This window comes from Lathamus discolor, chromosome 2 (genome assembly GCF_037157495.1).
Source record: "Lathamus discolor isolate bLatDis1 chromosome 2, bLatDis1.hap1, whole genome shotgun sequence".
NCBI lineage: Eukaryota > Metazoa > Chordata > Aves > Psittaciformes > Psittacidae > Lathamus > Lathamus discolor.
This window is the reverse complement of record NC_088885.1, coordinates 108297261-108311062: the sequence shown is the minus strand read 5'-3', so window position 1 is coordinate 108311062 and position 13802 is coordinate 108297261. Positions and strand designations below refer to the sequence as shown.

Genomic DNA, 13802 nt, shown 5'->3' with positions numbered 1-13802 from the left:
TGCTCTCATGGTCCTCTAATCTCATTAGTGAGATTTATGTTTTAAAGTTCCAGGATATTTTACTGTACTGACCAAGCAGAGATTTCTGTGAATGTGAATGAAAGACCAGAATAGAGCAAGGTCAGTAACCCATGGTACATGTGGATTGAAAGGCATTCAGCTGGGCTGGCACAAAGGCTGTAACTGGGCACAGATTTCCTGCTCTGGTCTCTGAGACAGTTCTACACTTAGCAAAGGCTGGAAACTGCTGGTTTGCATCACCCAGTAAATATCTACTTGTTCTTATAACAGGCCTGTCTTTTAACTGAATCCTTTTTTGGCATTCAGCCATGATGCATTGATTATCATCAATCACATTCTCCAGATATTCCCACTGAGACTTCATTTTGCAGAAGCACAGTGCTAGGATCCCTTCGGGTTTGTTAGCAGCATTCAGTTTTGTTTTTTTGTAAGCCAACATGGCAGCCCATGTTTTTTTGTAAGCCAACATTGTCAGTGAATGCAAGACTAGCCTGAACAGCCCTATTCGGAAGGATGCTGAGTCAACTACATAGCTTTACATCTGCAAAGAGCACAGGCAGAGCAATTCGCAACTATAAAAGCCAGTGCAGACAAACCTTTGGTCTCCACTCCAGTAACAGGTCCCCTCTCCCCTGAATACATTTGACACTATTCTCTCGAGAATACCTGCTCTAATCGATATCTATAGATAAACAGGAAGGCCAAGATACAAAAAAAGTAGTGATGAGGAAGAGGTAAATATATGCTTACCAAGCACTTATCACATCTTTCTCCAATCACATTTGATTTGCACTGACAGAAGCCTGTTTCATGATGACAAGTGGTGGAAAGGGAACCATTCACATGGCATGCACAGGCTTATGTTTAGACAAAAAGAAACCAAGTTAAAAAACTTTATTAATGTCTATCTATGTGCATTATTATACAGAATTCTGAATTTGGTATACAATATGTGTTTCACCTGTTTATATCCCACAGATGTTAATATACTACAGTAATATCTCTATTATATACTTCGGCTAAAACACAAAAAAATCCCCAAACCTGTGTGAATAGATACATTTGAGAAGTTTGTTTCTTCCAGCCCTATAGGTAGCATTCAGTAGTAGGAATTGTCTACAGGTCACTGGAAAGGCAGTGTCAAGCAAGCCAGTATGTTTGAGGAATATGAAGTGTCAGTCTCTAGCACAAAATATTCCTTCCTGAGGCTAACCTAACCCGTTTTCAACCTGCACTTGCAACTCACAACTTGAATGTTAATGTTTTCAGTAAAGCTGCATATCACCTCATCTATTCTACATGTACATCCCATTTTTGTTTTCTTTAAATTTTGAGAGTAATAATAATAATAGCTTACCATGACAGTTTTTCTCAATCACTGCATCCCCATAATACCCATCAGCACACTTTTCACAGTGGTGACCTGCTGTGTTCCCCAGACATTTCAAGCATTGCCCTGTGAAGGTATCACAGTGGCCATCTTCCTGAGGGTTTACATTGCCATTGCATTCACAAGGAGCACACAATTGTCCAGGCATGAGTGGATTTCCATAGTAACCATTAGCACACCTGCACCGAGATTAAAAACTTTATCAGCTGTAACGAAGTCATGCAAAACACTGCCCACCCAATGGAGCATTTCCTAACAAATTTTTATCTAAAATACCTCTGTATTACAAGCAAAGACAAAACGGAAGGAAAATTTTATTAGGAATATTCTGTACATGTGGTATGAACAGCTCAAGGCAAGTAGGATGATGAACAGTTAGTGATGTTAATAATAGAGATATTTTACCCTAAGCTAGTGTACCTACCTTTCACACTGAGAACCAGTATAACCTGGAAGACAGTTGTCACAGACAATTCCGCCTCCTTCACTCAGTTGGCAAGTAGGACTGAAACTATCAACAGTTATGGCAGTCAATATCAATACACAGAATCACAAGACTTCCACAAACATTCACTATCCACAATTCGAGTCCATGCACCTACCTATTTAACCATGTAACTGCAGATTTTTCTAAATTAACATGAATGCTATAAACATCAGAATATGTAAAAATAAATTTATCATTTTAAAACCTCAAGATTCTTGAGGGCTTTTTCTTTTAAAGGAAAGCAAGACTTGAAAATTTCCTAAAAACCTGTCCCTCTTTCTAGCAAATCTGTCCAATTTCTGTAATCAACTCTTTTTCACATGCAACACTTCTGTCCTGTTGTTTTCAGAAACAACATGAAAGATAACAGCAATTTTTCTGCCAGGCTCAAGGATAGCTCAAAGTATTATTTCTTGTACAAATTGCACAAGTTCACTCAGCCCGTCTTAGCTTAGTCTATACATTTGTCTACCTGGAAAAAGCTCTTTCAAGAAGGTATGCTCAAATGAAGAGAGGAAAAGTCTTCTCTCCATCAGAATTCATGCCGTTTTTTCTTTATCTCACTTTCTGATTTTGCTGAAGATGCGAAAGAAAATCTCACATAAGCAGCTTACTTGTTCGCAGCAGAACTCAGAGGACACGCACAGGGATGGCAGTCCTCAGAAGTTCCTTGAGATGGATTTCCATAGAAGCCAGGCAAGCACTGATCACAGAAAGGTCCTGTCGTGTTGTGTTGACAAGCCTGTGAGACATGGAAAAAAAATCTTCTCTTACTTACCCTTGATGTTTTTCCACCCCCTGAGGGATTCCTGCAGGAGTCTGCTTCTGCATGCAGTATAATGTTCGAGGAAGCCATTCTTCAAGACATGAAGAATGGAGTAGAACTTTGAAATTAAGTGGGGTTTTTTTGGTTTGGTTTTTTTTTTTTTTTTGAGTTGTAACAGTAAATCTGAATTGCTTAGAATAAACTTTAAGCTATGAAATCAGCCACATTACTTATACACAAGCTTAAATATATTTTGCATATTGCACACATTTAGAGTAACAAACTTCTTATATATTTCTTACTAGTATTTAGCTACTTTATTTCTGTGTCCTTTAAATTTCAGAAGAGATCTTGAGAGCTAAATTCTCTCTTCAGAAGCTAATGTGTAATTTCCACTGATGTCAGTCATGGAGGATGAACATATATCACAAAACCAGTATTCCCCCAAAACACTGCTTAGTTTCATTCCTTGCAGGAAAGGTTTTATTGTTACATGCAGCAAGCAGAGTTAAGATTTTTATCAGCCAGTATATGGTGACATGTTTATTTTAGTTCTGATTATTCGCCACGTGAGATGATAAACTGAAAGAAACTCTTTACTGGAGAACACTTTAATCGACCCCCCTGAACATATTCTGAAATAAACAATAAAAAACAAACCAAAAAAATGAAACACTTGGTACCCATAGATTGAAATTTACATACACTCTAAACTTGTCTCCCACAGCCAAAATGCTATCCTAAATAGGTGCTTAAAACACAAAACACTTTGAAGGACGACTTACAAAGCAAACACCATGAATATCACACTCAGTTGCATGCCCATTGCATTTGCAGGGTTGACAGATACCTCCAAAGAGTATTCCGTCTACACGATAGTACCCAGGGAGGCAGGACTGAAAAGAAACCAGGAGGAAAAAGCAGTAGCAATATGTATGTTAAAAGTACACATGAAAACATTTTCGAAGAGCCCGCTTCCGACCACCCACCATCTGACTCATTCACATTGTGGTACCTGAATGCTCTTTCAACACTATTGATGTCACTGCAGCTTTTTTCTGGTGGTTGTTTTTCACTTGCACTGAATAAAGGGTATAACAATCAACTCCATGAAACTTTGATTCAGCCCTTTGTCCCCTAAAGGCATGTGAGCTAAGTTTTGTGCAGTTGAATATGCAAAGTTCTTTATTATGGGACAATAAAAACCAGATGTTCTACCTCCTCTGCAGAATCATTAATGACACTATGGCACAAGGTTTCATACTAAAATTATTTGTAAAAATAATTTCTGCTTCTCTGCAGATGGTGTTCTGCCTCCCTAATCTTCTATTCACAGATATATAAGACACCACCTGGTGTGACACATTTGACCCTTGTGGGATCTTCCAAAGGCTAGCCTTCCTCCCTGCTAAGATCCCTTATTGCTTCCATAAACTTAATGACATAAAACAGAAATAAACTGCACAAAATTCAGATCCAGAAAAAGTGCTTTTACTGAGTAAGGTAAGATCAAAACAACTTTACAGAGCTTTTACAGCTGTTCCCTCTGCAACACTGATGTTCTAAAGTGTATCATCATATTTTAATGCCACCAAATAGAATTCAAGAAATAAGTTAAAATCCCCTTTTTATCTGAAAGAAATATCTACAACACTGTGTACAGTATAGTAGACAGCACTTTACCACAGAACATATACTTTTATGGCAATATAATTAAAGGCAGCCTTTGAAACCTAGCTCCTTTCAGGTAGGAGATAATTTTGCATACATAAAACACCGTAAGAGGTTACCTCACAGGATATTCCTGTGTAACTTTGAGGACATTCACAGAATTCCACATCTGGTGCTGAAGAAAGATCTATAACATTTTCATTTGCAGTATCCAGGGTCACAGAGTCCAGCCTAGATCAAGCATGAAAACATCACATCACTTGAGTTTGAACAGGATAGTTTGCTTCTAGGGCAGTAATACTGCTGAGAGCTGCTCCCTGGCAGGGACAGCTAAGGAATACGCATAGATCCCTGCCGTGAAAGGACTGTGATCATAGTGTTTTATCAACTGTATTTGCAATTTGAGGAGTAGATGTGCGCTCCTGCTGTTACCATTGGTTTTACTACCATTTTCTCTTCTCCCACAGAGAAGTTTAAACAAAATCTGTCCGCTCTGTCATGGTATTAGACATACAGTAGGGCAGCCTTTTATTGCTGTCCTGAAATAAGATAGCTTAACTGTACCATGTGTAAAATAGACACATATTTCAGATGAGTTAGTTGTGAGAAACAGCACCAGTTCATTGTTGCTACGCACAACAGAACAAAGCAAACCCTTTTACTATAAGCAATGGCATTTTGCAGCACAGATGATCTTCTCAGCCACAGGTAAAATAATTTAATCAAATCTTTAAAAATATTTGTGAAAGATGGACACACTATCTCTAAATGGACATAAATATCATCGATACTCAAGGGCAAAACAGGGCACAAGGCAAACCTGGTATCGAGTCCAATGTTACTGACATGAAATGCTACCAAATCAGGAAATGAGGAAGAAGGAATTAGGAAATGAAGTAAGGCTAAGAAAGTAAATAGTGACGAAGCACTGGAATCGATTCCCTTGAAAGTGATGAGACTTTTTCCCTTTATCTTAAGACCTGTAAGGTCTGATGTAGATACTGCTAAAGCTGGCTTGAGACTGTACAGTGACCAGTTAATCAATTCCAGCCCAATTTTCCCATTACACACCGCCTTAGACATGAGTGCCTGTAACATCTACAAACAGACATTAAAAGAAACTACAGCCAGCATCTTTACTGGAAGGTTTTCAATAGCCAGTGATGGATTAACTTGCCACATACCAAAATAAGCATACTGTTGAGAGTTTCAGAGGTATTTCCCTCTAACAAAGCAGTCATTGTAACAGGACTTTTATGCAGTATTCCTTTTAAGTAGAAAACAATGTTTCTGTTATCAGATATCTTTAAAACGACTAAATGCCCTTTTCCACACATTCCACATGAATATATTTTTGGGACAAGATCTGTTTTGAGAAAATTCAATAGAATTTTTTTTTCCCAGAAATTATTAATGTAAAACTTTAGGAATACTGCCACTATGACTATACAGATGCACAAAACCAGTACAAGTACATAGATGAACTTGAATATTTTCTCTCCCTCACCTGTACACAGCTTTTTTGGCAATGTTGTAGTTGGCCCTAATCAGAAGATGGGTCATGTTTACCAGCACAGTCATCAACTTTTCCCGGTCTATAGCTTTTTTTGTATTGAACTCTATGAAATTCTCTGCTACAAATCTCACTGCATTAGAGTATTCCTCATATGGCTGTAATGACAAGCCTGCTGCTCTTGTACTCAAAATCTGCCCATTACCCTGAAATTGAAAGACAGAGAAAAATTTTCTGTATTTGTATACAAATAATATTAAGCAAGTGTCAGATACACATCCGGGTATCATTGAAAAGAGGCAAACTAGATTTCTTGCACTGGAAAAATACTCCAAAAGGTCTGCATTTTTCTATAGCTTCAGGAAGACTACAGTCCCATTCCGTTTTGGCTCAGAGACTTCAGAAATACTTGATGTTCTTTTGGAAAAATAATTAGATTATTAAAAAAAATACAAAAAACCACAATAAAACACAGCCCTCCTCTACAAAACAGAATGTCTTTTCTCCTTTGTCTTACTGTTAAGTATATATTTTACAAAATTATGCTTTTATGGAGGTGCCAGGATTCAATATAGAGCCTTATTTTTTACTGCAACATAAATCTAGAAAAGTAAGCAATCACTAAGAGCAGTCATCTGTTTCATAAATACAAGTGCTTCCAGCTTATTGTAGTTCCTTTTCTAAACAGAGCTTGTACATTTGTTAATGAACACCTTACTTGTTTGCACGTAAACTAAAATCTAGGTATTCATCATTTAAACTAGTATTGTATACCTACAGTTTCAGACAAATGGATCAAAACTGGAAAAATGAGTAGTAAAATTAAAACTGACAAAACTACTACTATAAAAAACATTATTTTATTTGTCTTTTTTTAACCCCTTCATAGAGTCTTAATAATGTCTGAATAGCAACAAGGTGAAAAAAAAACCCCACCTGAATGATGACATCCACACTAGAGACTATATCACTGTCCACACTTTCCATTGGAATGTCATAAGATACCGTATACTTCAAGTCTCCACCAAAAGCTGTGAGCTGAAATAAAAAAAAAAAAAAAAAGCAAAGTCTTAGAAACATAACCCTCAACCAACACAAAGAAGTGACCTGGGAGAGTACAGCTCCTAATTATAGGAGTACATGGCTTCCAAACACCACTTTCCAGGGAAAATTTAACATGCTGTATGTATCAGCACAAGGACAAGCACTGGCTTGTTGCTGTGCAGGTGGGGAAAGGTAGCTGAAGGCTCTAGAGATAATTCAGATAAGTGTCCTCATTCAGTGAAACACCTACAGTACTTTCGACAAACAGCAGAGGTTTAAGCTACCGTCCTAGCCACAGGGCACAGCATGTCGGAATTATTCACATTCCATATTCCACCTTTCAGGCTTCTTAGTCCCACAACTGCTGGTGACTACTTCAAAGTAAGATAAAGAGTAGTACCAACAGCTAGACCTATATGAAATGAAAAAGAGATCAGAACTTGAGTGAATGTTGCCCTGTGCAAAACTAACACTTAATGATACATTTCTGAGACTTGTTTTCAATTACTGTGTCACCACACTAAGAAATGGGGCTGCACAGGCAAAGATGCTGGACTAAATTAAAGATGAGGTTGCAAGGTTCCCTGCACTTAGCACCGGTGAGGCCACAGCTAGAGTTCTGAATCCAGTTATAGGCTTCTCATCCTGGAAAGAGCCCAGCAAAGGGCCACTAAGACAATGTAAGAGCCCAAAGCATTTTTCATATGAGGACTGAGAGTTACAGGACTGACCAGCTTAGAGAAGTCTCAGGGAGATCTCACCAAAGTGTAAAAAAACCTGAGAGGAAGATGAAAATAGCACAGACACAGGCACTTTTCAGTGGTGCCCAGTGACAGGACAAGAGGAAACAGACACAAATGGAAACACAGGAGATTCCCTCTGAACATCCAGTTAACAGTTTTTTATTGTGATTGCGATCAAACACCAGCACATGCTGTCCTGGAAGGTTGTGGAGACTATGCTCTTGCAGATACTCGGGAGCAGGTCTCTGGACATAGTGCTGAGCAACCTGCTCTCAGTGACACTGCTTGAGCAGAGAGGTCGGGCAAGATGACCTCCAGAATTCCCTTCCAAACTCTACTATTCTGTGATTCTGCTGCAAAAATGCCAGACCCAGAGCTTTAAGTAGTAACCAGGGAAAAAATTAAAGACTAGCTTGTTAGAAACTAATAAACGTGAAATGAAAGGTGGCTAAGAGGCAGGTAAGAAGAATTTAACGGTCTTGTCTACCGTTTTAGACAAGTTGTGAAGGGTGTAAGCTTTGGATAAGAACCAAGAGTATGGAGAATGTGAGCATGTAAGTTAGTAACAGTCAAGAGAAAAAAGAAAGATTATATTGTATCAAGAACAGGCAGAGAGGAAAGGGGCGACATAAAAAGCTCAAAGAGCAAGAAGAGAGTACTGGGAATGTCTGGCTAGGAACACTATGATTTGAAGAGCAAAGATAGATTGAGAAGTCTGGTAATATTGTGGTTTATGTGTAATTTTTAGTTACAAAACCTATATAGTTAGATCAATAGGTTATGATTAAAAGGCAGAAACTATGAAGGAGTTTTGACTCTGAGAACTTACTTTATTTCCTAGATATGCCTCAGGTGCTGACCAATAATAAGTGTGTTTCAGTACTTTCACAACCTCAGTATTGTTAATACTTATTTGACGGGGTCCATCAAATTGGCTTCGCTGAGGTTGCACTCTCATTGTGTTATACAGATCAGTAACAAGCCATCCAGTCATGTCTGATATCTGAAAGAAAGAATAGTGACGTTAATGGAGTCAGGCTTGGTATCACTGAGAATGCAGTCACTAAAGCCAACCAAACTGACAGATCTCTAATGCTTTCATTAGCCCAGGATGACATCCAATACACGCAAATATGCCGCTTCAGATGAGGATTGTCTCTACCTCTCTATTACACAGGAACAAATACTGAATGAGTGTGATTTTCATCCTCTTAATGAAATTATCATTATACTTATGTAATTCCTTGAGAGATGCTGATTACCTCAGCTGCCAAATGACACTGAAGATCCATTCCTCTGTAAGGAGACACATGCCAGAATTTGGAGTTAACTTGGGCACATGTCAAAGAGAAATACAGCACATTTTGCACCTGCCTGAGGAAAGAATATTAGGTCATGGACATAAGATATAAATACCTGACTGATAGGCCATGTTAGGCTGTCGCAGACATCAGAAACCCCAAAGCAGAAACACTCTGTGCAGCCCTGAGGATTTCTTTCTTGCAGATTGTAGAATCCTGGTTTACAGAGATCACAGTTTTCACCTTCTACATTTTCCTGTAAATGGCATATTTGTTTCACATCAGCAATATTATTGGAACAAACACAGTGAATTAGATGGGATTCAGGCATAACAGCATTCAGAAGGTTGTAAAAGAAAAGAGATTTCAGCACAGCAGGATTATTGAATAAGACTCAGAGATTAAAACTAAAACTGATTTGAAAAATTAATCAGAATTTGACAGTTCATCAAAATCTAAACATGCCCTGGGAAGGGCTCTATTGTGGTGAAATTTCAGCACATAGAAGGGTTTGTAAAGCTTCTGCCAGTTTGCCAGACTACTTATCGAGCAAATTCCACCAGAAAGAAATCTGAGACCTTTGGTGGCAACACTACTAACTGTCTCTTCTTCTGGACCAGTGTTTGGAATGTCAGGTTTACATAAGACTTCTCTAAAGAGGTAGGCTATGTGCTTTTGTCAGCAGAGTACAAACTGCTTTTTTTCAAACCATGCGAAGAAATGTATGGTCCAAGCTCCAATTCAAAGGCTGAAGGTGACTGCTTTCTACTTGTTAATATCCAAACTTGGGGAAAAATCTCAGGAAAGAGCCTCCTGACATAAAGACATTTTTAAATCTTGTATTTTTACAGAAATAATATTTGTATGCTCTTCTCAAACTTTTATTTCTCAGTCTTCAAGATGCACTTGGATCACACATTTCACTTTGTTAGTAACATTATTAGACAAATTATTTTGCATTCCTTAATGAAAACTGAAAACCTTATTCAATGACTAGACCTCAAGAACTACGTTTCACTAAAGATCAAATAATATGAAACTAGAGTATAAAAAGGAATAGCTAGTACTACTATGTTCACAAAGGCTGCATAGGCTTAGAAGTCTTGTCTCCTTGATTTGATATTTGAGTACACAACTTTTCTTCTTTCCTTTTACCTCTATAGGTGGGCTGCTAGCTGGTGACACTCTCTGTGATCTGACCTAAACATCCTGGACATCAGGCTCATGCCCATGACAGCACTTAAAGGGGTCAGTTTCTCATCCAGTTTCTACAAAAGCTTCACCAGTTAGCTGCATTAGCTGATGTAGCGTTACTCTAGGTCAAAATTAGTCAAATGGCTGTATTTCCTTCTTCATATTTTAATTGGCTGATGGAGCTATTTCTTTGTTCCAGACTCTGGCTATTTATATGTTCAACATTTTGGATCAGATGTATTATGCAAAAGGAGTAAGAAGTTTCAGAAAAATTGTCAAACAAACCACGAGTATTTGGCTCCTCTTCACTGTCATACTTGGCAACAAATACATAAACTACTAGCTAACATTTGATTCAGAAAATTAAGTGTAACTTCTGTAAATATTGACACACAGCTTTGTAATAAGGTTCAGCAGAATCTACAGCTGCAGGATATTCAAGGGGTTTGGATATTTACCAAAAACTAAAGAAGGCTGCAAAACTGCTCTCTGGTTTTGTTTTGGATTTTTTTTTTTTTAGCCTTTTTTATGGTTTATATTTTGTAATCAAATAATTAAATCATATTTCATGCATACACCTATTGTAATTGTTCCAATAGTTCTTTCCAAATGCATGCTGTTTCTTCACATAAACCAGATGTTATGAACATGTTCTTTCTTTACAAGAAATCTGTGACTTTGCAAAGAAATACCACCTCATCCCTAAATCAAACCCAGCTAGGCATGCAATCATTCTGTGCACACTCACATGTGCAGTTATTTGATTTTAACATCCATTTAGCCTGTTATTATAGATGGTTTATCAGCAATATACATAACTATTCAACATAAGTTATCACATTTTTCAGCCCATACAATAGTTAGTAATTAAGTTTTAGGTTGTCAGGTGTACAGTTACACCAGGTTGCTTCTTATAAACAGTGATCTTCCCAGTTAATTAAGTAATTTTCCTTATAATTTTCCTTATTAAAAAACAAGTCAATCCACAGATTCTCTTTGAAACAAAAATGACAGTTTAATACTCACTTTGCAAAGACAAGGTTCTGTGCATGGATCTTCGTTAATGCTACCAATCAGGCTGCAGTTACAACGCTGGCAGTTTGGATATCCCCGATACCCGAATGCACAATGATCACATTTTTCTCCTGTGTAACCTTCTCTGCATTGACACTGACCTGGCCAAGTGCCTTGAAAAGCAAAAGTGGAGAAACAAACAAATAAGAGCAGGAAGTAGATTGCATTCAAGATGTTTCAGAGGGTGCAAGTAACTTAACATTTCTTTTTTATTACACTCTATATTACATTTCAGACTTGATATAAACTCCGTCTCACCATCTACTTTTCATATTTAGAATACCAGATGCATAGAAAATGCAGCAAAATGGATTTTGTGACAGCTATAACAGCATTCATGAACAGTGTTAGATCACAGACCGTCACATTGTCTTACACAGTGAGAGGCTGCCATCCCCACAAAAGAACACGTTCAAGGACCTGACATACCATAAATCCTAAAGGGACGATGTTATGCCTCACCTCTCCTTCCTGAATATTTGCTATTGTTTTGAATTTGTACCTAACTGGCAGCCCTTCACAAGTAATTAGTGTTTCCTCAAACTTCAACATCCAGGAACATAGCCAGATTTAAAGTTCAGAGAAAAGGCGCTCCCTGCTTCCTTACCACGCTGTGAGTCAGAATGGTGCTCATCTTTAATGCAGTCAGAACTCAGAGAGCCAAAGGGGTCGCAATTACAGGGATAGCAGGGGTGATCCTCATAAGGAGAAACCTACAAAACGAACGTTCTCTGTCAAATTCTCACAATATTCACTGGGAAAAGTAAAGTTACATCTGTTTCTTGTCTGGTACTAGTCTGGAACTAGATCACTGGAACTAGTATGAACAAAGACTGGAAAACCTAATATGCAGCAGCAGATCAAGGGACTAATTTAATTTTAGTAAACAGAAAATCAAGGGATTGCAGCCTAAAGAAAACTTAAAATGTGAGAACAAAATTTGGTCTTCAATAGCACAGAAGTATAGTAACTGCTACTGGTTGGAAGATGAAGCCTAACACATTCAGCATATATTTTTTTAAATGTAACAGCAATTAACCTCTGTGATGGTTTGCCAAAGATTATGGAAATGTTTAAGACAAGAATGGATGCCTTTTGCAAAGATACTCTGGTTCAAAGAGGAAGGAAATGAAAGAAATCCTTGGCTCTGTGTTCAATAGGAGGACAGATCATCTACTCATGAAGATTCATTCTGATTCATGATCTATAGGTTTTGAAATACAAGACAATACAACTCATATGACAAGGGAAGTTTTTTGAATTTTCTTTCAGGGAAAAATTTCCTTTGAGGTGCTTCAGATGTAAAGCAAATCAGTAATGACCTCTAGATACACATTTATTGTCTACCTGATTCAAGACTTTTCTTCAATGCTTCTTACAGCTAGTGAATCAGAGAATCCTCAGCTCCGGTTTACTTCTTTGGATGATCTGTACCTGCTGTCTAACCATACACCTACAGACTCAGCCTTGCTCTCTGCACCAATTTATACTGGATTTCTAAAGCATGGGTTTTTAAAATATGCATGAACCTGAAAAAGCAAGACCTTGTGGAGCAGAAATATAGTTCAGCATGTCTTGTTATACGGAGACCTCTAAAATTGCAAGAAGTTCATATGTTTATCTCTGTTAGTCACACCTTAACAAATGTCTTTTGTGGAGTTTAGGTCATTTTTCCAAAGAATGACACTTGTCAATAAAATGGAAAGTACACAGGCTCAGGAAGCACATACTCTACAATAATCATATCAAGAAGAGTATTTGTTACATCTCATGAGACAAGTCTGATCTTAGTACCATGTAATGGTCCTTTTTAATACTGTTTGAAAGTGGTTAATATAGGATGGTACACAATTTTGGCACTTCTTAAGACACTGAAACTCCAATACTGTCACTTTTTAGAGCTTTATCCACAGGAGAAATGGGTTTACTATCAAAACATCTACATTTCCACACTAGGACTTCAAGTTTTATCTTCACTTATTCTTCTCTTCTCCAACAGTTTGACCTTGCCCTCCCACACATTTTTTCAAGCATTTTGTTTCGCTCTGAAGGTTTTGGTGGCATATCAGATATAAAACCCCAACCAACCTCTATATTTCTTTGCTGTTCTGCAACTGATAAAAATATATATATTATTTACAATCAGAAAAAATGCACATCATCATGTCATGCTGTAATTCACCAAAACATTAGAATGGTACTTTTCCAAATCTTACTTTGTTTGGTCTAAAATATCCATCAGCACACATTTCACAGTTGATTCCAGTAGTATGTTGAGTACAGTTTAAACATACGCCACCTCCTATGTATTGGCCATGAACATTCATGCTTCTTTTCTGATCTGCAATACTCTGACTGTAATAACAGTCTTCTGCTTTGTTATGGCAGTTACACTCTGAGAAAGAATGGAAAAGAAATATGGGGGGTTTATTTACATTATATAACAGTTCCTATAACTGACATTTACAAAGGGGAAAGTATAAGCACAAAAGCATATCAATCCATGTCAAAAATGTGGGGTTTTTTTCTGCTTAACCATGGTATAAGCTTCAGCTGTCTTGATACACTGTCTTTCGTAGCAAGTAAGCACATTTCAAA

At 37.6% G+C, this 13802-nt stretch overlaps 1 protein-coding gene across 1 annotated transcript in view; it reads right to left on the bottom strand.

The window, feature by feature from the left end:
• LAMA1 (laminin subunit alpha 1) overlaps positions 1-13802 on the bottom strand; it is a 102525-nt gene that overhangs the window by 49372 nt on the left and 39351 nt on the right. Inside the window, exons 8-20 of the mRNA XM_065668024.1 lie at positions 13421-13599; positions 11812-11917; positions 11157-11317; positions 9052-9192; positions 8465-8638; positions 6785-6886; positions 5843-6054; positions 4455-4566; positions 3450-3560; positions 2513-2640; positions 1836-1922; positions 1379-1590; positions 772-878 (exon numbers count right to left, since the gene is read on the bottom strand). Coding sequence (XP_065524096.1) covers positions 772-878; positions 1379-1590; positions 1836-1922; positions 2513-2640; positions 3450-3560; positions 4455-4566; positions 5843-6054; positions 6785-6886; positions 8465-8638; positions 9052-9192; positions 11157-11317; positions 11812-11917; positions 13421-13599 — 1832 coding nt within the window. The remainder of the gene's footprint in view (positions 1-771; positions 879-1378; positions 1591-1835; positions 1923-2512; positions 2641-3449; positions 3561-4454; positions 4567-5842; positions 6055-6784; positions 6887-8464; positions 8639-9051; positions 9193-11156; positions 11318-11811; positions 11918-13420; positions 13600-13802) is intronic.